This window comes from Molothrus ater, chromosome 5 (genome assembly GCF_012460135.2).
Source record: "Molothrus ater isolate BHLD 08-10-18 breed brown headed cowbird chromosome 5, BPBGC_Mater_1.1, whole genome shotgun sequence".
Classification (NCBI taxonomy): domain Eukaryota; kingdom Metazoa; phylum Chordata; class Aves; order Passeriformes; family Icteridae; genus Molothrus; species Molothrus ater.
The window spans coordinates 2,467,575-2,490,306 of record NC_050482.2 but is presented as its reverse complement, the minus strand read 5'-3'; the positions used below and the strand labels follow the sequence as shown (position 1 = coordinate 2,490,306).

The 22,732-nt window shown below is 40.5% G+C and overlaps 1 protein-coding gene across 2 annotated transcripts in view; it reads right to left on the bottom strand.

The window, feature by feature from the left end:
- The window catches only part of CHCHD3 (coiled-coil-helix-coiled-coil-helix domain containing 3), a 144,785-nt gene that overhangs the window by 84,830 nt on the left and 37,223 nt on the right, over window positions 1-22,732 (bottom strand). For both annotated transcript variants that reach the window (XM_036401498.2, XM_036401499.2), the window contains exon 4: window positions 22,263-22,407. In XM_036401498.2, the coding sequence (XP_036257391.1) occupies window positions 22,263-22,407 (145 nt within the window). The remainder of the gene's footprint in view (window positions 1-22,262; window positions 22,408-22,732) is intronic.

The following is a 22,732-nucleotide window of genomic DNA, read 5'->3' as shown; positions in this document are numbered from 1 at the left end:
ATTTTCCAGTCTGTACTACTCACAAAGTAACTAATCATTGCAGGAGATTTAAATTAATTTGGGTCAAATGAGATTCGACATCATCTTGCAGGTGCAGCTGCTCCCTCTGCAAAGGTTCCTGATCCCACTGCCACGGTTCTGTGTCAACCCAGCAGTGAGGGAATGGGATTAGCTCAAACCATTCATTCCAACTTTTCCAGCACAGGGATAATACCTAAAGCAAATCAGGGAAGAATTTGCATGAATGGCTGCAGGGTGAGGGACAGTTCCTGCAAGGGGAACAGGAGGAGCTGCTGGAGGCCTCCATTTCCTCCACTGAAATTCCTGGATGGAGAAGGTGCTGGCCAAAACCCAGGGTCTGTCCAGCCTGGAGATGATGGGGCTGAGCCATCCATGACTCCTCATTTCACCTCCTACCTGTGATGCTCTGCCTGCCAATAATCCTGAGATTATGGGCAATGGGAGATGATTTCCTCTGGGATAGCTGGGAGTGTTCCCCTGGAGAGGGGAAGGCTCCAGGGAGAGCTTCCAGCACATTCCAGGGCCTGAAGGGGCTCCAGGAGAGCTGCAGAGGGGCTGGGGCCAAGGCCTGCAGGGACAGCACCCAGGGAATGGCTCCCAGTGCCAGAGGGCAGCCAGGGATGGGATCTTGGCAATGAGGAATTCCTGGCTGGGCTGGAATTGCCAGAGCAGCTGGGGCTGCCCCTGCATCCCTGTCAGTGCCCAGGCCAGGCTGGACACTGGGGCTGGAGCAGCCCGGGACACTGGGAGGTGTCCCTGCCATGGCAGGAAGTTGGACAGGATGGGCTTTAAGGTCCCTTCCCACCCAAACCATTCCAGGATTCTCTAGGTGAACACTTTCATTCTCTGTGATCAGGGGGATGGAATGGAGCTTTAAAAATCCCTCCCAACCCAAAGCACTCTGTGATTCCATGATTTATATTTTATGGAATCATTAATACATTTTACACAAGAAATGACAAATGTCTTAAAAGCAGGAAGTCATCTCTTCAACAGAAGTTACTCATCATAAAAGCCAAAATGAGCTTGATTTTACAAGCACCCGTTTTATCTCCTACTGAGATCAAGCGATCATGGCCCAGCCCCAGGGGTTACTCTGACTTGTTTATTCCATCTTTGGAGCCAGCCTGAGGACAAGGAGCAGTGCCAGGCTCTCTCCAGCTGACAGCTCATGTTAAGCTAAGCCCAGGCTGGTGTCCATTAGCAGGGAAAGTGGGATTGCTCTGGCACAGCTCAGCTGGTGGTGCCCGTGTGGGAGCTCTGTGATTTAGTGAAATCACCAACAACTGCTCATAAAGGCCAGAAAGCTCCAGCCTTTTGAAAGCAATAACCATCAGAATTCCCATCTCAGATCATCAGCACTCTGTGCTATCATTCACTGCCAGCTCCCCCCCAGCTCTGCTCCTGACTGCTCACCCCAAATGCCCATCCCTCCCCACATCTGCAGCTATTTCTCACCACAGGACAGAGATAAATTTTAGCAGCTCTGTTTATTCATTCCCAGACTGGCAGTCACCAGGATACAAAAAAAAAAAAAAAAAAAATCACCACCATGTGAAGTCAAATAAAACTTGAAAGACTGGCCAATTGTTTTCTTCCCATTTTTTACACCAAAGGCTGCATTAGCTAAATTTCACTATTCCCCTAAGTGCTTTTAAAATTACAAGCAATTTAGACTGTGATTCACTTTCATGCAGACTCTGACTGCATGCAATTTTTTCCCCCCATCTCAATTATATCTTAATATTATGGGGGCTGAAATGCATTAAATAAATCATATTTCATAGTAAAGCAATAATACTTACATGCATTTCAGAAGAAATCGTCCTGTGTTATAAATGTATTTATAATGTCATTACCTTATTTTCCACATTGACTGAAATATTAGACAGCAGCCACTGCTCCCAGCTACGGATGGAAGCTTTTAGCAAACCTTATGTTTATTCTGCTCTGGTAATTAGCTGGTTTAGTTAATATAATACAACGTTTACAAACAGCAATTTATCCAATATACAAACTCGCTCCTGTAATTAGTGAAACATTGTTATTGATTAAGATTTAATATGGCTGTTGCTGTTTCTGCAATGTTCTACACAAAGGGAAGCATCACTAATTTGTCCGAGGACAGTTCCCCAGTCAAAGTCATCTCCTGGCACAGGACCATGAATTTCATTATCTAGAAAATATTTTCTGCAATATTCTACCCAGGTTTAAGCAGTTTTAAAGGAGCAGGTAACAACAAAGAGAAATTCAAGGTGTAATTACACACCCAATCTCTCACAGAGACCAAAACTACTTGATTATTCCTTTAATACAAAACAAGTTTAAGGTGACATTTCTATTATAAATCTACACAAAAATACTTTGAAGAACACACAAAAGCCCAAAAAATCTCTGCCATCATTTAAAATTCAACACTACAATGGTGTTAAACACAAATATCAAGTGTTTTATCAGTACTATCAGTGAAATAATGAGCATTGGGACAGGGTGTCCAGGGCAGGGGTGGAGCCCCCAGAGCTGGAGGGGTTTAAAGCCATGTGGAGGTGGCACTTGGGGACAGGGTCAGTGGTGGCCTTGGAAGTGCTGGGCGATGGCTGGACCAGAGGATCTTAAAGACTTTTCCAACCCAACCGATTGTATTTTGTGTAGGAGTATAAACATGAAAACGGATTTGTCAAAAAGAAGATTCCCTTGGGGGATGCTTGCAGTCTTGACAGGAAAATAAAAATTTGGTGTTATCTCATTTCTAACTTCAGGATGAACTCCCACCACCAACACTGGAACCTGAACTGTAATTTCTATTAATGGCACTCTGGATTCACCCTTAAATCCAGCATTGCTACCCCAAGTCAAATATCAATTCTGGACACTTCCTCTGCATCACTCACTGGATGAAGCAGTTCCCTTTTAGCATTATCACACTGTCACTGTTATATTTTCTGAAAAATCCTCTTTGCCCAGGATTTCTCTCCTGGGAAGCTGAGAAGCCTCAGAGAAAAAGGAAAACAATATTATCTCATTTGCTTCTCCTGTGTTTTGCTGCTTTGGAATGTGGCTGGAGATTGTTTATCCAAGACTGATTATAATTTATTATATTATATATAATTGTATAATGTGAATTGTTTTTACTTAATGACCAATCATGGTCCAGCTGTGTCAGGACTCTGGAAGGAGTCACAAGTTTTCATTATTATCTTATTAAGCCTTCTGTAAGTATCCTTTCTCTATTCTTAGTACAGTTTAGTATAGCATTCTTTTATATAATATCATATCATAAAATAATAAATTGGCCTTCTGAGAACATGGAGTCAGATTCAATAATTTCCTCCCCATGACAAAAGACCCCAAAAATACCGCATCACATTTTATCTATTCATTAGCAGAAGAAAATCAGGCAGCTCTAAGTGAAACCCCATTTTAACCCTTTGGATGTTCAGCTCAGGCACCACACCTCAGGAAAACACAGCAGGAACACACTCAGAAGCACCAAAACCCTGTATACATAAAAATATAGTAGAGGTGGCTTTTGAGTCTTAGGGAAATGTATGTATTGTACGTAAAACTTAGTTCTGTAAGTAAAAGAAAAGGGGGAAATATAGTGGGGGAAATATAGTAGAGGAAATGTATTGTACTTGAATATCTGTATATAGGCTTGGTCCTAGTTGTCCTTGATGGGCTGCAACTGTGACCAATATGAAGATGACTGGGATAAAAGGGGGTGGGTTAGCCAGTCAGGGAGAGCCTAGAAGGAGCCCTGAACTGAGAAAGAACAAGGTGCAGAAGAAGGAGTCTGTGCTGTGAAGATCTGCAGCCATAAGAACACACCAAGGAGGTATGGGACTCCAGAAATAGAACAACAACAATTGGTGACCCCGACGTGATAGTTGGTAGAAGATAAGACAGCCAAGAGCTGCAAAAGAACATAGCCTTTGGGTCAAGGAGCTGTGAAAGAGTATGGCCTTTGAGCAAAGAGCTATGTGTGTTGTACGTGGCCTTTGAGTCAAAGGGAAATGCATGTATTGTACTTGAAGTATTGTACGTAAAACCTAGTTCTGTAAGTAAAAGAAAAGGGGGAAATATAGTAGAGGAAATGTATTGTACTTGAATATCTGTATAGAGGCTTTGCCCCGGGAGGTCCCGGTTGTCCTTGATGGGCTGCAGCTGTGATGTCCTTAATTGGGCTGCAGCTGTGACCAATGAAGATGACTGGGATAAAAGGGGGTGGGTTAGCCAGATCAGGGAGAGCCTGGAAGGAGCCCTGAACTGAGAAAGAACAAGATGCAGAAGAAGGAGTCTGTGCTGTGAAGATCTGCAGCCATAAGAACACACCAGAGGTATGGGACTTTAGAGATCTGATAACAACAGTATGAGACTCCAGAAGTAAAGCCACAACATAAACAGAACTAGTTCTCCATTCAGGCATTCATCTACAACTTTGAACATTTCAGTCAGCTTTTAAATTCCGCATTTTAAAAAATGCTGTCCAAAAGGCTTCAGTTTTGTTGTATTTTTTTTTTTACTCTCCAAGCATGTTTTATTTTTACAGTGCTGTTTTGTTTGGAGAGTTTTTCACTAAGAAAAAATTAAGATATTTTCACTGGGGAAGCAAAAGGTGTATTTAAGAACACAAAACAGTCTAAAAACCTTCCTGTGTGCTTGAGAAAATGTATGAATTATCAGAAAGTTCAGTATAAAGTAGAAAAATCATCAATATTCTGGTCTGGAAACAGAGACACACTCATAATATTACATTAGGTGTTTAGACACTTCTGGAAATAATAGAAATAACCAATAAAAATTAGAACATTAATTAAAATGAGCAAAATTAGATCTAGACACTACATATATACCCTGCTCAAGTGGGTGACATCCCTGCCTAAAACAGGAGAGTTGGAATTAAATAATCTTTAGGGTCCCTTCCAACCCAAATACATTCTATAATATATTTTAAATCCATTCTCAATACTTGTGGAACTCAGAGCAACACTCAAGGACTGACTTTGGAAAGTACTCTGATCATTTAACCCACTTCCATCCATATAATGACCAGGGGAGTACTGCAGGAACGAGGTTTCTGTTACAGAGAAATTCATGGAAATGATGATATCCATTAAAATGCTCCAAAAATGTCGAGTTTATCATCTTTGCTACAGAACAGAGCAGGCTGAGCATAAATTATTTATGATGTGTAACAGTTTAATGGAGTATAAAATAGCTTTTTTTCTTCTCACGAGCAGTACAAGCCCTGATTTTTTTGTTGTTGTTGTCAGCTCCACACTCGGCGATGTGCTCGACCCATTTACAGCTGTGACATGCAACAATTTGTAAAATTGTTCTATAGAAACTCTAACTTAAAGGAACAACTTACACAAGCTATTTATTACTCCCTTAAAGTGCTATCACAGCACCCTGCCAAGAACACAGCAGGAAATCCCAGGAAAGCACAGGCAGCTCCTCCAGAAATTTAGGGAAGCCCTTGCATGAGAACATGCAGCACAACACTAAAACCCCTCTGGGGGAAGGGGTTTAAGCCACTTCCACCCCCCAGTGGCCATAATTAATATTATTAACATCCATAATTAATCCTGCAGGACATGCCCCAATCCCAAGGAATGCAGGAACAAGTACAAATTTGGGATTTTAAGGCCAAAGAGTTAAAACTTTAACAGAACAATGGAGTGTAAAATAGATCCCAAAGGAAAAAGGGAGCCCAGTGTAAAACCCCCGATTCTCCCCAATTCTTCACAAATTATTGAAAGGAAAAAAAAATGTTCTGAGAGGAATCCTGGAATGGTTTGGGTTGGAGGGACCTTTGGGATCATTTAATTCAATCCCTTGCCATGGGCAGGGACACCTTCCACTGTCCCAGGGTGCTCCAAGTCCCAATGTCTATCCTGGCCTTGGACAATGCCAGGGATCCAGGGGCAGCCACAGCTGCTCTGGGAATTCTATTCCAGGACCTCCCACCCTCATCACATCAAATGATGGAAAAAGGGAGCCCAGTGTAAAACCTCTGACTCTCCCCAATTCTTCACAAATTATTAAAAGGAAAAAAAATGTTCTGATAGGAATCCTGGAATGGTTTGGGTTGGAAGGGACCTTTGGAATCATTTAATTCTAACCCCTTGCCATGGCAGGGACACCTTCCACTGTCCCAGGGTGCTCCAAGTCCCAATGTCCAACCTGGCCTTGGACACTGCCAGGGATCCAGGGGCAGCCACAGCTGCCCTGGGAATTCTATTCCAGGACCTCCCACCCTCATCACATCAAATTATGGAAAAAGGGAAAAAGGGAGCCCAGTGGAAAACCTCTGATTCACCTCAATTCTTCACAAATTATTAAAGGGAAAAAAATGTTCTGATAGGGAATCCTGGAATGGTTTGGGTTGGAAGGCACCTTTGGGATCATTAAATTCCAACCCCTTGCCATGGCAGGGACACCTTCCACTGTCCCAGGGTGCTCCAAGTCCCAGTGTCCAACCTGGCCTTGGATTCCAGAGATCCAGGGGCAGCCACAGCTGCTCTGGGAATTCTATTCCAGGGCCTCCCAGCCTCATCACACCAAATTTCTTCCTTCAATCCAACCTAAATCCTCTATCAGTTTCAAACCACTGCTCCTTGTCCTGTCACATGGATGGTTCTGATTTATAATCAGCAGCTTTCGTGTGCCATGGATGTGGGGGCCATGATAATATTTACATCTTTTGTGTGAAAAGCACCTTAAATATAGAAGTTTAACACCTTAATTAATTATATTAGTTTAATCACCTTAATTATGTAACAGGAAGACAACCAGAAGCCCTCAAGCCAGAGAGGCATTTACAGAGACATGGACACTTCTTCAGGAAAATGCACTTTATCAGAAAGCTGACACCTGAGCCAGCTCAGATTGCACTCTGCAAGCACCTGTTTTTCTTTAATACTAAAGAGATCTGAGGGTGAAAAATTCTGGCACAGCTGATGACACCTGTAAGCACCTGAAATGTAGGCAGGGAAAATGTTCCTCTCTTTGCAGGGATACTTTGGAATAAAGCTTTAAAGCTAGGCCACTGCACAGGAAAAAATCCAAATAATATAAACTTTTAAGGCAGCATAAACTGGAGATTCCCATAATTAGTTTCATTCCTCTGCATAATTAACCATCACACCCTTAAAACCAAATGTGAACAGTAAAACTGATTTTAAAACCCCCTCTTTTCCTTCCAAATTATCCAATTATCAGACTTGCACTGAAAACTACTGGGAATAGAAATTGTTGTCTCCTTACTGTTCCAGCAGTGCAAATACCTTGTGTCACCCTCTCCATAAAATAAAATTACTTTCCATTCATTTTCCACTCCACAGACCCTCGAGCTACAGTTCCAGAAGCACGAGAGAGAGTTAAAGATGCTCCATGCTTCATCTCCACCTTTTCTGAGGGCCTAAGCCAAATTCATTTCATCCATGTCAAGAAGAGAGAAAACCTTTCACTAATAATAAACAGAATTTCATTTTCTCCTGCTGAGAAATTTCAGCATTCATGGAGTTTTCCAAGGAATCTGGTTAGAGCCAGCACAGAGGTGCCCACCATGACAGTTTCAGGCCATTTCCTCCTTCTACCTCCAATAAAATCAAATTTAACTTAACCATGTCCATGAGACCCTAAGGAAAAATAAAATTAAATAGAAAAAGGGAGCCCAGAGATCTCCAGAGCTTTGTAGAACACACAAAGTCCTCTCAGGAATGCAGGGATTATAGGGAATTCTGCTGGCAATTATTCCTTCCACCAACTCTGGAACATTGCAGCATCAGACAATAGAGACCAAGAGGACAAAATTAAATTAGAGAGTGAAAAAACTCCCAGGCATCAGAGAAAAGAGGCAGAAGCTTGTCCTGAAGACAGGGACAAAAGGATGTCGTGGTTCTTCCATAAAGAGACGGAAAAAAGGGAGAGAGCTGGAGAAAAAGAAAGCAAAAATGAAGAACTGGGAGGAAGCAGCAGGAGCTGGCAGAGATGGAAAGAAACAGATTTGAGGAAGAAGTGGGGTATTGAAAAAAATTTAGACAGAAACATGTTCAAAAAAAAAAACAAACAATTTAAGAGCAGAATTTATGAAGGAAATAGCCACATTTAAAAAGAAAAATAAACTCAGATATGAGCCTACACAAAACCAGCAATGAGTCACAATTCCAATTGTAAAAACTATTTTTGTTTTCAGGACAACTTGGAAAATTTAAAGAATGTCCTGGGTTTGTCCAGCAGTTCAGATGGAATAAGAGTTTTGTTACTCTCCCCAATATCTAAAATATGATATTAATGTCTCTGGGCTTTGCAAAGATGAAGAGAAGGAAAATTTGTTTTTTAAAATAGAACAAAATTACTGTCAAACAAGCAACACCAAAACAAAAAAACACAGGAAAATCATGACTTCAGGAGTTACTTTATGTGCTATTTCTTCTGTGGTGAACTTCAGTTCTGAACTTTGTATTTCTGTAATCTTTAATTCTCATTTATTTATCACCTTTACCCACTTTCAGGCACCAGACTGTCAACACTCTGAACAGATAATTACAAACAGCTTTTTCCATGATACTCCACATCCAATTCACCCTCACAAGGAAAAAAACTTTCCCTAATCTCCAACCCAAACCTCCTCTCTGTCAGTTTGGTGTCACCTGCAGATGTGCTGAGGGTCAATATCCCCTTATTTTCCTCAAGGTCAAGTTGGTTCATAGAAAAAAAATTTCAAATTCACTTTCCAGACCTATCAAAGGTTGCTATTTTTGTGCTGTGCAGTCCCTCACTGGCAGGTAGTTGGTTCAAAGAATGATTTGCTCAAGTTCAGTATCTCCTTCCCACATCATTACTTTGAAAAGGAATAACTACAAGCGTTTGGGGGTTTTTCTCCTGCTTCAAACAGGCAGATAAAAGTGAGCAGGAAAATTAAAATATGACATGAGTTACTAGGATGTAAAACAAAGATCCAGCTGACCTCTTTATCTGAGCACTTCTTAGATGTCCCTTTATGAAGGCAGAAACAACCCTCACTAATTATCCTTCATTCCAGAGCATTACAAGAAAACCTGATAGTTATTCCACAGAAGTATTTCCTCACTCCAAAATATTATGTACATGAAGCCATTGCTGTGAGTCTGCTGGCATGACTTGAATATTTGGGATATTTGAATATTTCAGTTGTTTTACACATTGGAAATGACTCGTTATTGCTGCACACAATAATCCTCTTCCCTCCCAGAAGATTATCAAGAAATTCAAGAAAATTTTCAAGATTTTCTGGCTCCAAAGGCAGGAACCACCAAAAAGGATGCAAAAGTCCCTCAATGGGTTCTTCACAGGCTTAAAGACATAAATAAACTTTAAAAGTCAACCTGTAACCTCCAAAATGACTTGAATTGTTTTAATTCACACTCACACTCCTCATGCCCCACAACTCCAATACTTCCCTCAGCCTGCAGCCCAAAGTCCTTTCTCAAAGTCATGGCTTTGTGCCTTTATGGCTTTGAAATGCCCTGATTTTGGAATGCAAGCATTCAAGGTGTGTTAATGACTCGGAATTGTGGCAGCTGCTGCAGAAAGCAGCCCTTGGCTCCAGCACAGCCCCATTAAGCATCCATCAGAAACTGCTCTGGGTTTGCTCATTTATTACTCCTGTGTGGCCCAAGGGAGGAAAAGGGGGAACAGCAAGACTTTCTTTCTCTGAAGCAAAATCATAAGCCACTTACTTATCCTAATGTCACGATTCCCACTGTTTATCTGCATGATAATTAGGAAAATGAGAAATAATGAGGTTTATTTATTTATTTAGAAGCGTGATTTGAATTCAAATATCTCAAAAAAAAAGACACTGCAGCATCTTGTTATGTGATCAGAGGGGTGGGTTTTCCAAACTCAACTAAATTACTGAAAGTAATGAGACAAGGAATATTATCATCTTCTTTTGGTTCAGCCACCCCAAATTTATGTTGACAGACTTCTCCCAGATCACTCCTGTGTGAAACTTTTTACAGCACTGACAGCTGAAACCAATTTCTGCTTTCAAAATTAAAGTTTTGTTGGCTACTTGTTGAAATCAGGTCTTGTGTGAAGTCAAAGTGACGCCTCAGGTTTGGCTTTTATATTTTTCACATTCTGTGCTGCTTTAGTGTGTGGGTCTGAGCTCCATATTATGGGATGGTGAGCTCTGTGCACAGAGCAGGGAGACAAAACAATTCCTGCTCCAGCTGGGCACCAAGGACAAATGACCCAAATCTCAGCCCAGGAGCACAAACCCCGTGGGCTGGAGAGAGAAAAACAAGCAGGGTGGGACTGCAGGGGCTGAAGCTGGAATGGGACAATGAACTGCAAGATGCAAATGGAGCAGAACTGATCCCAGGGAGAGACCCCGGGAGCGCTGGTGCATTTTGGGGCCATTTTGGTTCATCTTGGGTGCAGCCCTGGCTGGGCTCTGGTGCTGCCCAAGGTGCATCCATGGAGGAGATCCTTTGAATAAATCCCTGCTTTATTCTGGAACTCTGCCCAGCCTCTGCTCTAGCTCAGCCTCCACAAGACATCAGAAGGAGCCTCTTTGTCTTAAAATCTTTCTATTATTTACATTATTCCAAGTTTATTTTTGTTTTCCACTTGTAATATTGTGTCAGATTCCCCAAACACCCAACTGTACACACAAACACCCTCAGCATCACAGTTCCTGGCAGGAGGTTGAATTCCCAGCTCCAAATTCCCCTGCACTTTGCAGGGCTGAGTGCAATCAAAGACCCTCAGCCTTAAGAAGATTGGGCTATCAGGAGATTTATTCTCATCACTGAACTAAACGGGTGTTTTAACATCCCCAAATTTATTAAGCCCTACATTATGCTCTTCTTTTCTTTAAAAAACAAGGAGGCAGAGTAGTTTTTCCTCTAGGCACATCATGGTACAGCTACCAGAGAACAGATTATATAACACTTGATAGGACTGAAAAATTTCCTAAAATTTGTATAAAATCCCTCAAAACCTACAGACTTCACCATGACATTCCACATTTTTCCTCATCCTCTCCCTGAAATATTAATTGATTTGTGTACACCTGCTTTAGCTGTATTGGCACCTATTGCTACAACACTGGAGCAACTCAATATATTCCAGCCAGCCAGTGATACGAAAGGATATTAAAAAGATATTAAAAAACCCTTAAAAACTTGAAATTACATCTAAAAAGGACTTCCCTCAGGCTCTTCTCCAAGCTGAGCAAATCAAGTGGTTGGCACCCTGGGTGCTGAGAATTGGAGATTTCTGTGCTGCCAGGCACTGACCCCCAAGAGAACCCTGCACTGCCCTGAGGCCTGGAGAAGCTTCCAGAATGGAATGATGGAACTGGGATTGGGGGTGTGCAGTTTGGACAGGAGTGTGTGAGATCACAGGGGGGGAAACTCAGAGTTTAAGGGTTTAGAATACAGTAATAGATATAAAGCAAGATGCAGGTTTGGGGGCAGGGCTGGTCCTTCTTCTTCACCTTCTTCTCCATGGGTTTGGGTGGTTTTGTGCCATTGGATTAAAAAGTCCCCATTGCAGGGCATGGGTGGTTGGTTATTGGGTTAAAAGTGAAAATAATTCAGGTGTCATTTCTTAATTGGACAGTTTATCCCTAAAAGGCCTTGTAGAGAGAGAGACACAGCTCCATTTTGAGTTTGTTATTGAAGTGCTGCAGAACTCAGGGTTTGTGAGACTGTTACATAGGTAAGAACTAATAAACATCTGAGTCCCAACAAGAAATATCATCTCACACATTTAGCCCCAACCCTGGCAAAAAGAAGATAAAAACTCAACACCAAGTGACCTCAGCCACTCCTGAAAACAGCCCTAAAACAAACCGCCCTATGACTTCCATCCCTCTGTCCCTCAAAACCCCTAAATCTGGTAATTCAACCCAAAATGAGGACAACCAGAGCACTCTAAAGTGAATATCCCTACCCAAAAAACCAGCTTAATGTGAAAGCAAGGAAATATTGAATACAAGTGAGAGGAAGAGAGGCCCAGGCCCAGGCCCAGGGAGGTCGTTCTTCCCCTGCACTTGGCACTGGTGAGGCCACACCTCGAGTGCTGTGTCCAGTTGTGGCCCCTCAGTTTGGGAAGGATGTTGAGATGCTCAAGCACGTCCAGAGGGGGCAACAAGGCTGGTGAGGGGCTGGGAACACAAACCCTGTGAGGAACGTTTGAAGGAGCTGGGGCTGTTTATCCTGGAGAAGAGGAGGCTCAGGGGTGCCCTTATTGCTCTCTACACCTTCCTGAAGGGAGGCTGCAGACAGGTGGGGTCGGTCCCTGACAGAACCAGAGGACACAGCCTCCAGCTACAGCAGGGAAGGGACAGGTTGGATATTAGGAAAAAATTTTCACTGAAAGAATAACAAAGCACTGGAATGCTCTTCCCAGGGAGGTGGTAGAATCCCCATCTCTGGATGTGTTTAAAAAGACTGGCCATGGCACTGGGTGCTATAGTCTGGTTGAGGTGTTAGGGCATGGGTTGGACTCGATGATCTGAGAGGTCTCTTCCCACCTCATCATTCTGGGATTCTTCTGTGATTCAGTGGTTTTGTTGAGCAGAGGAGCCTCGCCCGCGTCACGCTTCGAGCGCAGTGTCAAACAAACACATTTTAATGCCTCCCCTGGATTTGTAGCCTGTCATGTACAAGGAGAAGCCCTGACAAGGCTTTGATGTGGTTTCTGTTGCGTCACACAACTGGCAGGGTGTACACGCTCCAAAGGCCCACGAGTCATCAAAAGGAGCCTTGTGGTATTTTCTGGGGTCCCCTGTTGTGGAGAGGAATGATGAACCTGACTCCATGTTCTCAGAAGGCTGATTTATCATTTTATGATACTATATTATATTAAAGAATGCTATATTAAACTATACTAAAGAACACAGAAAGGATACTTACAGAAGGCTTAAAAAATACTAATGAAAAACTTGTGACTCCTCTCTTCAGAGTCCAACACAGCTTGGCCATAATTGGCCAATAACTAAAAACAATTCACATGTTGGATAAACAATCTCCAAACATATTACAACACAGCAAAACAGGAGAAGCAAATGAGATAACATTGTTTTCCTTTTTCTCCGAGGATTCTCAGCTTCCCAGGAGAGAAATCCTGGGCAGAGAGGATTTTTCAGAAAATATGATGGTGACAGAGCCTGGCTTGGAATATTTATAGACAAAGAACAGGATTTTAAGTGTTCTTCTCATGCTACCTCCAGGGCAGAAGGAAGACTTGTCCCTGCAAGAGGGAAGGTGTGTAGAAAAAGGGATTATTAGCCTTACTTTTTGCCCATGCATGACAAGGAATGATGATATTCATTTGGGGAGATAGCAGGGCAATTTTGTTCCCGTTCAATAAAAAGGGAGTAGCACGAACAAATTGGTTAATGAATGAGGGAGGAGAGAGCAGAGTATTATGCAGTGAATCTATAAAAATGAACTCAATTTGAATTCAACCCAAAGAACAAATTGATGGAGCAGCAGGCTTTGTAAAGCACTAGATCTTCATCTGAATGCTGAAATAACACTGATTAATTTTGCTTCAGTCAAATATCTTGGGGTTTGCTATATAAGAATTAAAAAATAACATGCTTTAAATGCTGCTTGACTATCAAAACACATTCACCATTCAAAAAGAAAGCTTAAAGAGAATAAATGCTCCTTTTCTGTACTTTGCTTGCCTTCAAAATTCTCATTTTACCGTGGTTTTCCTGTCTGTCAAACTTTGACACGGAGTAAAAAAAAAAAGCCATTAACTGTTACACAGAAAAATTATAAAAAATACATCTATAACATGTTGCCAAGTGAAATGCTGAAGGAAGGAGAAAATTATTTCTATTGTTCCACTGAAACAAATATTTTGAATGTCAGCATGGATGTTGTAAAGGGACAGAAGAGAGACCCAGGAAAAGGCAACTTCTGGTTCCCAGGCCCTTCATGGCAATTTCAGAGAGGAAATAAAACATTTATTTACCAGTTTATGTGACAAATTACACTGGGATTCCAACTCCAGCACCACTCACAGGCTATTTGAAATTCTTTTTACTGTTTTCCTCCATCAAGGTGGAAGGAAAACTGTTCACTTATTAATTAATTTATTAATTAATTTTAATCAAATGGGCCTTCACTTCTTCAAGGCCAGACAAGAAAATCACTCATGATTTGCAAATATGTGACAGGCAGCTCCTTTTCTTATTTGTGAGAAAATTATCAACTTTATTTGCTTAGCAAGAGCTTCTTGCTCCCACAGTAGTTTCACATCACCTGTTTTAAGATCCCCTAAAACACCTACCCCAAAAACCTGAGTTCCTATCCCAAACATTTTAGTGCTGCAGTAGAAATACTAAAAAAGAGGGAGAGGAAGAAGGAGTGTGTGCCAGGAGAGACATAAACCAAAGGAGCAACATTCTGTTTATTCCAAGGAATAGCAGTGCAGTCAGTGCAGTAGAATTGTGTATATTCCAAATATAAATGTCTTGCTCACTGTAGCTCACTTCCTTCCCTAAAAACCAACCAAACTTCTTTCCCCCAAAACAAAACACACAAAAAAAATCACAGATCCCATCCTCAATATTCCAAAATACCTTCTTCCTCCTGTCTTCTATGGCAGGAACAACCAAATCCAGGTTTGCCCATAGGAAACAGAGTTTTTGCTGCAACAAAACTGCCACTTCCAAGCCATAAAAACATCACAAGAAACCCCATGTGTGTAGGACTAAATAAGGTTTTATGAGTGAAACTCCCCAAATCTCCACTTTCAACAAGGTTTCATGAAAAATTTCTACTTGCTAAATTATAAAACTGAGGAACGAGAGACAAAACAACTGTCAGTAGATTTAATTTTATACCATGTGCTTCCCAAACCTTAAATCTCATGTTCAAATATGAGCCTTTAATATTTTTACTGCCATAAATTGTGAATTACAGTCTCTGCTTGTGCTTACTTCTCCAAAAGCCCTCCCTGCACCAAGCAATCCTGTTTTGCCTCAGGCTGTGTAGTTTACCTCAAATTATTTCAGAATCATCTAAAAAGATTCATTTTTCTATTAAAATGATGAATGAGCTAAATGAGGTATGTAATAAATACTGCAGGTTTGTAAACAGACTCTTCTCCTGAGAACTAATGCCTTAACTCATTTAATTCTTCCCCCTGGTATTTCTAGTGAAGTCATCCTTAAAATATGGTTTGTCCAGGCCTGGTTGGAAAGAGCAGGAAGGGTCAGGATTTAATCTGTTTATGGAAAATAGGAAACGTCCTCACGACAGAGTTAATGAATTGAGGACAGGAAAAATAACTGCAGCCCAAAGGGGAGGTCATTGCCCAGCACTGACTGGGACCAGTCACCCCAGGGTGATGGGGAAAACATCAAACCAGTTCAGGCCCAGAGGAGCAGAAGACTCCATTTTAACAACCTGTATTCAATTATGACAACAGGTCAGATTTCCTCCTCACATAACTCAACACACTTCAGTTCTGATATGGCCAGGAATGTATTTTGTCTATTGATCTCAGGGCTCAGACAAGTAAAAGAACTTCACATCTCAAATAGGATTTTGCCAGGGAAAAAAAAAAAAATCTCCAATAATCTGATTATCACAGTGACCTAAAGTGCAAAAAAAAAGTGCTTTTTAATATAAAGATACTTCTACCAGATTGATTTTTTTTTTTGAGCGAGGAATTTTTTGATAGAACTTCTTGTGCAGAAAGTAATTTACAAAACAATGAGATTCCTCAGCACCAGCAGATTTCACTCTCAACCAGGTGCTTCAATGAAAGCCTGGAACAACACATGGGCAAATAGATGTAATTGCATTAGTATGGATACAGACTTCTAATGATAGCAATAATCAAATTTTAATGTTCTGGTTACAGCACATGAACAGAACAATATTTCTGTGCCTCTTCAAAGGGAAATGAGACTTTAATGTCATTGGCAGCTCAATAAAACCATTTTCTAACATAAAGGCTTCTAATGACAACTCGTTTCAGTCCAGACAGAGGAGCAAATGTGTTCACAGTACACTCCAGGTCATTATTAGGAGATGGAAATACAACAGGTCCTCTGCACTTTGGATAACTATTGATTTTCTACTCCATATTCTCCTCATCTCACCCTGACTTTCATAATGACTCAAGTGATGGAACATCAATAAACTATTAATGGCAAAGCCACCACATTGAAAGCCACTCTACAAGACTGTGCCCAACTCAACCAGGCCCAAGTTTGAGATTTGCAGCAAAAATCTCCAATAATAAATATGGCAGTGAACAGGTCTATGTGATGAAATATAATTCAAATATTCTTGGAGCCATCATAAGGACATTCAGCTTCACCCTTTGCTGCACAGAACCATACCACCCTCGAAATTCTTTATGGCCGGGCTGAAATAAAAGATTTGATTTATTCTGAAGCCCTTTTTCAAGAGGAATGGGCAGAAAAAACCATCATATCCACGTTAAGAGTGTGTGGAAAAAAGAAGTATTTTTAACCAGCTGCAGTTCTTGACTTCCAGCACACAATGCACTTTGTCCTTTGGTGAAATCACACTGAGATGCTTTGCAAATGTCACAATTCCAAAGTGAGTAAAGCTAAAGGTACAAAACCACCTCAATTGGTGGCAAAGCCACTTCAAGCAGTTCTCATTTTGCCCCCCTGACAATTGCCCTGCACACAGACTCTGCAATTTCCTCAGTGGAGCTGCTTTTGGAGTTGTTATAAAGCAGATTGGCTGCATTTAGGGAGGGCTGCAGGATGGGTTTGTGAAGTATTTGCTTCAGCTCCTATCGGCACTGACATGACAGAATAGAAGAAAATAAATTCTTCACCATCAAAGCACCCAACCCTGATGTACTGGGAGCCAAGGAAATACCAAATCTGTGGGATAAGAAAATCCCAAATCTGTGGGACAAGGAAAGCCCAAATCTGTGGGATAAGGAAAGCCCAAATCTATGGGATAAGGAAAGCCCAAATCTGGGGGATAAGAAAAGCCCAATCTGTGGGATAAGAAAATCCAAAATCTGTGGGATAAGGAAAGCCCAAATCTGTGGGGTATGGAAAGCCCAAATCTGTGGGATAAGAAAATCCAAAATCTGTGACATAAGGGAATCCCAATCTGTGGGATAAGGGAGTCCCAAATCTGTGGGATACGGGAGTCCCAAATCTGTGGGATACGGGAGTCCCAAATCTGTGGGATAAGAAAATCCCAAATCTGTGGGATAAGGAAAGCCCAAATCTATGGGATAAGGAAAGCCCAAATCTGTGGGATATGGAAAGCCCAAATCTGTGGGATAAGAAAATCCCAAATCTGTGGGATAAGAAAATCCCAAATCTGTGGGATAAGAAAATCCCAAATCTCTGGCATAAGGAAATCCCAAATCTGTGGGACAAGGAAAGCCCAAATCTGTGGCATAAGGAAAGCCCAAATCTGTGGCATAAGGAAATCCCAAATCTGTGGGACAAGGAAATCCCAAATCTGTGGGACAAGGAAAGCCCAAATCTGTGGCATAAGCAAACCCAGCTGTGTCCAAAATGCTCCCAGCCAGTGGCGTTTCAAGGACTGCTCCAGGAATAGACAGCAGCTGCCTTAATTTCTGCTGAGTTAAGCACCAAGAGTTGATTAAATCCTCACACTAACCCCACAAGGGATTTCCAGGGTTTGGAAATGCCACTCTGAACAATAATTTCTACTTTTGCTGGCACAAATGTCAGAATTACTGCTTGGCAAGCCTTTGGATTAGCCCAAAATGTGTTTTTGCAGGAGCTGACATCCCAGCAGCCACCTGCCAACCCCTGAACTGAGGGCACTTCATGGGACATGTCACAGCACAAAAGTATTTCAGGTATTAACACATCATTTCATCCTTTTTTACTCCCTCATTTGTATAAAAAGCTAATTCTAACCTTTTGGGATAACACTATAAATTTATTCTTCAAGAATGGGAAATGTGACTTCATTTTACATCTATTTATTAAAACCTGAATTAGCACCCTTTACAAAGGAAAAATCAAATTCTTCCTTCCTCACCATAATTTCTTTTCCTTTGCACTATTTTAACAATTAAGCAGCAGCAAAGGAATTTATTTTGGTACTGACACTTCAGGAACACTTTTGTTTTTCTCCAAGAAGAGTCTGACAAATCAAATCTGGGCTCCATAAAATACAAACCTGCTGGAGCAGTTTACTGAAACACAGAATTCTTCACAGTACCTGACAAAGCATACACAGAAATGCATTTTCCTGTGGTACAGATTTGGAATTCTGCTCTGTTACAAGAAAAAAATGCACAGGTTAGGGTAAGCAATGAAGCCAAAGAAACAAAATCTGACCAATTAAAGGAAAATAAAGGAGCTGACTTACAGGAAGGTGAGAATTACTCATTATTTTCAGTTTTAAGGAAACAGACAAAACCTTATTGCTATTTTGCAATATTAAGAGTATACACTTGAAAGAATGAACAAGCCACAGGGGAAATGGAAAATATCTGTTTGGTGATAACAAACCTGCAGCCAAGAACCACCAGGTATTTCCAAATTTCCCAAATGGAACCAGGAAGATTGAGCAAAACCAAGAAGACATAACTGCTAACTTTATATATATATATGTATATATGTATATAAAATTATATATCTTATTCTGAAAATTAACCAGCCAAATAACTAAATAAAGCAGTTCCATATCCATAATAAGGAATTTCTTGAGCTTCTGGCTGAGGAGAAATCCAGCTTGTGCTTCCCAAAATCACCACAACAGGGAGAAAAAGATGCAAACCCCCAGTAATTATGCAAATAATAGTCTCCATTATAAATCTTCAGCTCCTCATTAGCTCCAGGCCACAAAACCCTTATCTCTCCCACACAACATTAAGAATCCAAGGATTTAAGGCACATAACTGATGCTGTACCTTGGTCATAATTCCTTTCCATTCTCCTTTGTTCCCATGTTTTACAATGACAAAATATTAAACATTTGTTTACAACACTGAAATTATTCTTCAACAATAACATTAGCACAGAGGTGAAAAAGAATCCAGAAATTGCTGGAAAAGATATCAGCACTGAGGTGGAATTGGTTTGGTTTAAAATCGGGATTTGGAAAAATAACATGAACATCAGATTTTAAATCCCACAGCACAGACAAAGCTATTGCTTATTGAAGTGATTGATTACCAAGATACCAACCCATAAACCTCAAAAACTTTGGATTTTACTCCAGATTTAGAGAGCCCAACAAATATTTATGTTGCAGCTGACATAAGTCATTCCCATTTATTTTCACAGCAATGCTCACATTAAGTATTTTCAACTTTTTGCCTTGAAAATAATGATTTCTTTAGTATTCACCCTCAAGTATATTTGTATTTTTAAAGCATATTCCCACCTCATACAATAATGATTATTGTTAGAAAGAAGAGTCAATAGAGACTCACTACAGCAAGCAAACACTCCATAGAGGAAGTTATAAATCTGGCAGACATTTGAAATGGACTGAACTGTATAATGTCAGTTTTCTGAGGAAAACAGCCAACCATATGTTCCAATTTCCTTGTCAGGAAGGTTAAATACATCAGCTCTAACAAGAGATGAATCTTTTAAACAGAATTTTTCACTGAGCTGCTTCCAAAGTTGGAAACAAGCAGCAAAACCCCTGAAAAGAGGGATATTTAACCAAAATAAAATGGCATGCTGCTACCTAGTCATGAAAAAAGAAATAAAATAAGAGATCTGCTCTCCTCTTCTACCAATAGGCCAGAGGAGAAAGGTGCTTGGAATATCTGTGATTTCTGTAAATATTTGAGAGTAACAGCCTTCATGGGGTCTTCAAAATGCAGTTTATTGTATCCAAGATGTTATAAAGGTCCAGGGTTGGTGACAGAGGCACACTACAGCTGTCAGCTCCAGCTGCAGGCAGGCCTGAAGACCCTTAGTTTTAGTTACATTGCATTATAAATTTTTCTTTGCTGAGCATCTTAATCCATAAGAACCAACCAATACCTTTACTTTTACCTACAGCCTGTCATAACTACTGCAATTACCATGTTATGGTCAATGCTATCCAACCACATGAGTTAGTATGTCACAGTTTAAGCTTAAAGTTGCTTTTCAGTTTTCTTGCAGTGGAAAATTCTTCAATTTCTATTTTGTAATCTTAGAGTACACCCATCAAAGAATGAACAAGTAGAAATGGAAAATATCTGGTGATAACAAAGCTGCACCCAAGAAGCACCAGATATTTCCAAATTTCACAAATAGAACCAGGAAGATTGAGCAAAACCAAGATGACACAACTGCTAACTTTGATATTCTGAAGCAAGGGAAAATTAAAAATAACCCAGCCAGATTAAACTAGACTTTTTTCTACTTGCCACATGGACATGTCTTGTTTGCCTGTGGAATCTTTCTGCTTGGTATAAACATCTTTTTGTTTGTGGTCAGCTTATTCTTTGCTCTAAGTCATAGAAGCTCTTTCCAACTCGACATAACCCTTGCTTTGTTGGCTGTCCAGCAAGACTGGCTGAGCAATCCTCAATTTATTAAATTAATTGAAGGAAAATAAAGGAGCAGGCTTATAGGAAGGTGAGAATTACTCATTATTTTCATTTTTAAGGAAATAAACAAAACCTTATTGCTATTTTGTAATCTTAGAGCACCCACTTCAAAGAATGAACAGGCTACAGTGGAAATGGCAAATCTGCAGTGGTGATAACAAACCTGAACCCAAGAAGCACCAGCTATTTCCAAATTTCCCAGATGGAACCAGGAAGACTGAGCAAAACCCAGATGACACAACTGCTAACTTTGATATTCTGAAGCAAGTGATAATTAACCAGCCAAATAACTAAACAAAGGACTTTCATATCCATAATATGGAATTTCTCAAGCATCCTGACAAAGGATACACAGAAATGCATTTCCCTGTGGTAGAGATTTTGAATTCAGCTTTGATACAGGAAATAACATCTACTATTCTTCTATATCAAAACTTGCTTCCATCTCTATTCCATTCTAAAATTCTACATTCAGAGACTCAACTTAACCTTTGCTTTCTTAGTTGTCCAGCAAGACTTGAGACATAAACTTTAAGGAATTTAGAGATTTTAGAGGAGCTAAGATTTTAGTTAGAGATCAGCTTTATTGGAGTTAATTAAAATAAACGGGTAGTCCTTGATGAAGTTAAGAGTTAGTAGTTAACTAATAATTGATTGCTTGTCAGCACAATGTTTGGTTAGCTGGGTTTATAATGAAGAATATAGAAACTGATAAATGGCTTTTAGGAACATAAGACAATTGTAGCCTCCTCTGTTCTGAAACCATTTGAAGACAGGGAATGGGAGTTTTACCAAGGGTTCATTTGTCATATTTGCATTGAAAAGGTGGAAAGGTCAGAACGAGGAAGACTTCATTTACTTCCTCATTTTGGGACTCCTCCCCATGAAAGGGACCACGGACTCATTTCAAGGAACAAATGCCTAACAGCTTTTGAACTAATTACCACGTGGAGCAGGGAATGGGATGTACCAAAGATGTGAATCTGTATTTGTATTTTGGGTATTCAATACTTGTACAGATAAAAGGACTCTGGAATCACCTGTAAATTGTGGTGTGTATTTGGGAGCTATCCCACAATAAACACACACTTTCTAACTCTGAACTGTTAGGGAGTTTTTGGATATTGGTACTGGATCAACATCCATATTGATCTGGATCTGGGAATGGGATGTACCAAAGTTATGAATATGGATTTGTATTTTGGGTATTCAATACTTGTACAGATAAAAGGGCTCTGGAATCACCTGTAAATTGTGGTGTGTATTTGGGAGCTATCCCACAATAAACATACACTTTCTAACTCTGAACTGTTAGGGAGTTTTTGTCCACCACAGTTGGATATCGGTACTAGATCAATATCCATATTTTTAATAAATCAGACTCAGCAAACCTCAATTTACACATCTACTATTCTTCTATATCAAAACTTGCTTCCATCTCTATTTCATTCTCAAATTCTACATTCAGAGACACGACACAACCTCTGCTTTCTCAGTTGTCCAGCAAGACTGGCTGAGCAATCCTCAATTTACACATCCACTATTCTTTTACACCAAAACTTGCTTCCACCTCTATGTCACTCTCAAATTCTCCATTCACAGACCTTTCTGCCAAGCACACACACATCTGTGAGACTTTCCTGCCCCACTCCCACCCTTCCCAGCACGTGAGGACTCACAAAGCGCTGAGCCTTCTGCCGCTCCTCCTCGGTGGCCGCTCTCTCGCGAAGGATGGCTCGAGTCAGGTGCTCGTTTGAGGAGATCCTCTCCCGTTCCAGCAGCTTGCCAAACTCATCCCGAACGTACATTTGCTCTTGTTTCAACCTGCAGGAGGTGCAGGGAGATTTAGGCTGAGGGAAAATTCAAAATCTACTTTCCAAGTGTTGTTTCAAAGCAGGTAAGTCGCTTTAAAAGCTGTCACAGCAATGCTTTTTACTCTTGGCTTCTTAAGACACTTAAATACAAATACTCACTGAAAGAATCCAGAAGTTTATTTCTAATTGAAGTATCAAAATCTGAATACACAAAAGCTACAAGTTTTGACACAATTGTTCGTTAAATCATATAAATTCAAACTGATTCAATAAATATATTTTTAAGTAAGATGCAGAGAACTCTGTTGGTTGGCTGGGTTTTTGTCTGGTTTTAT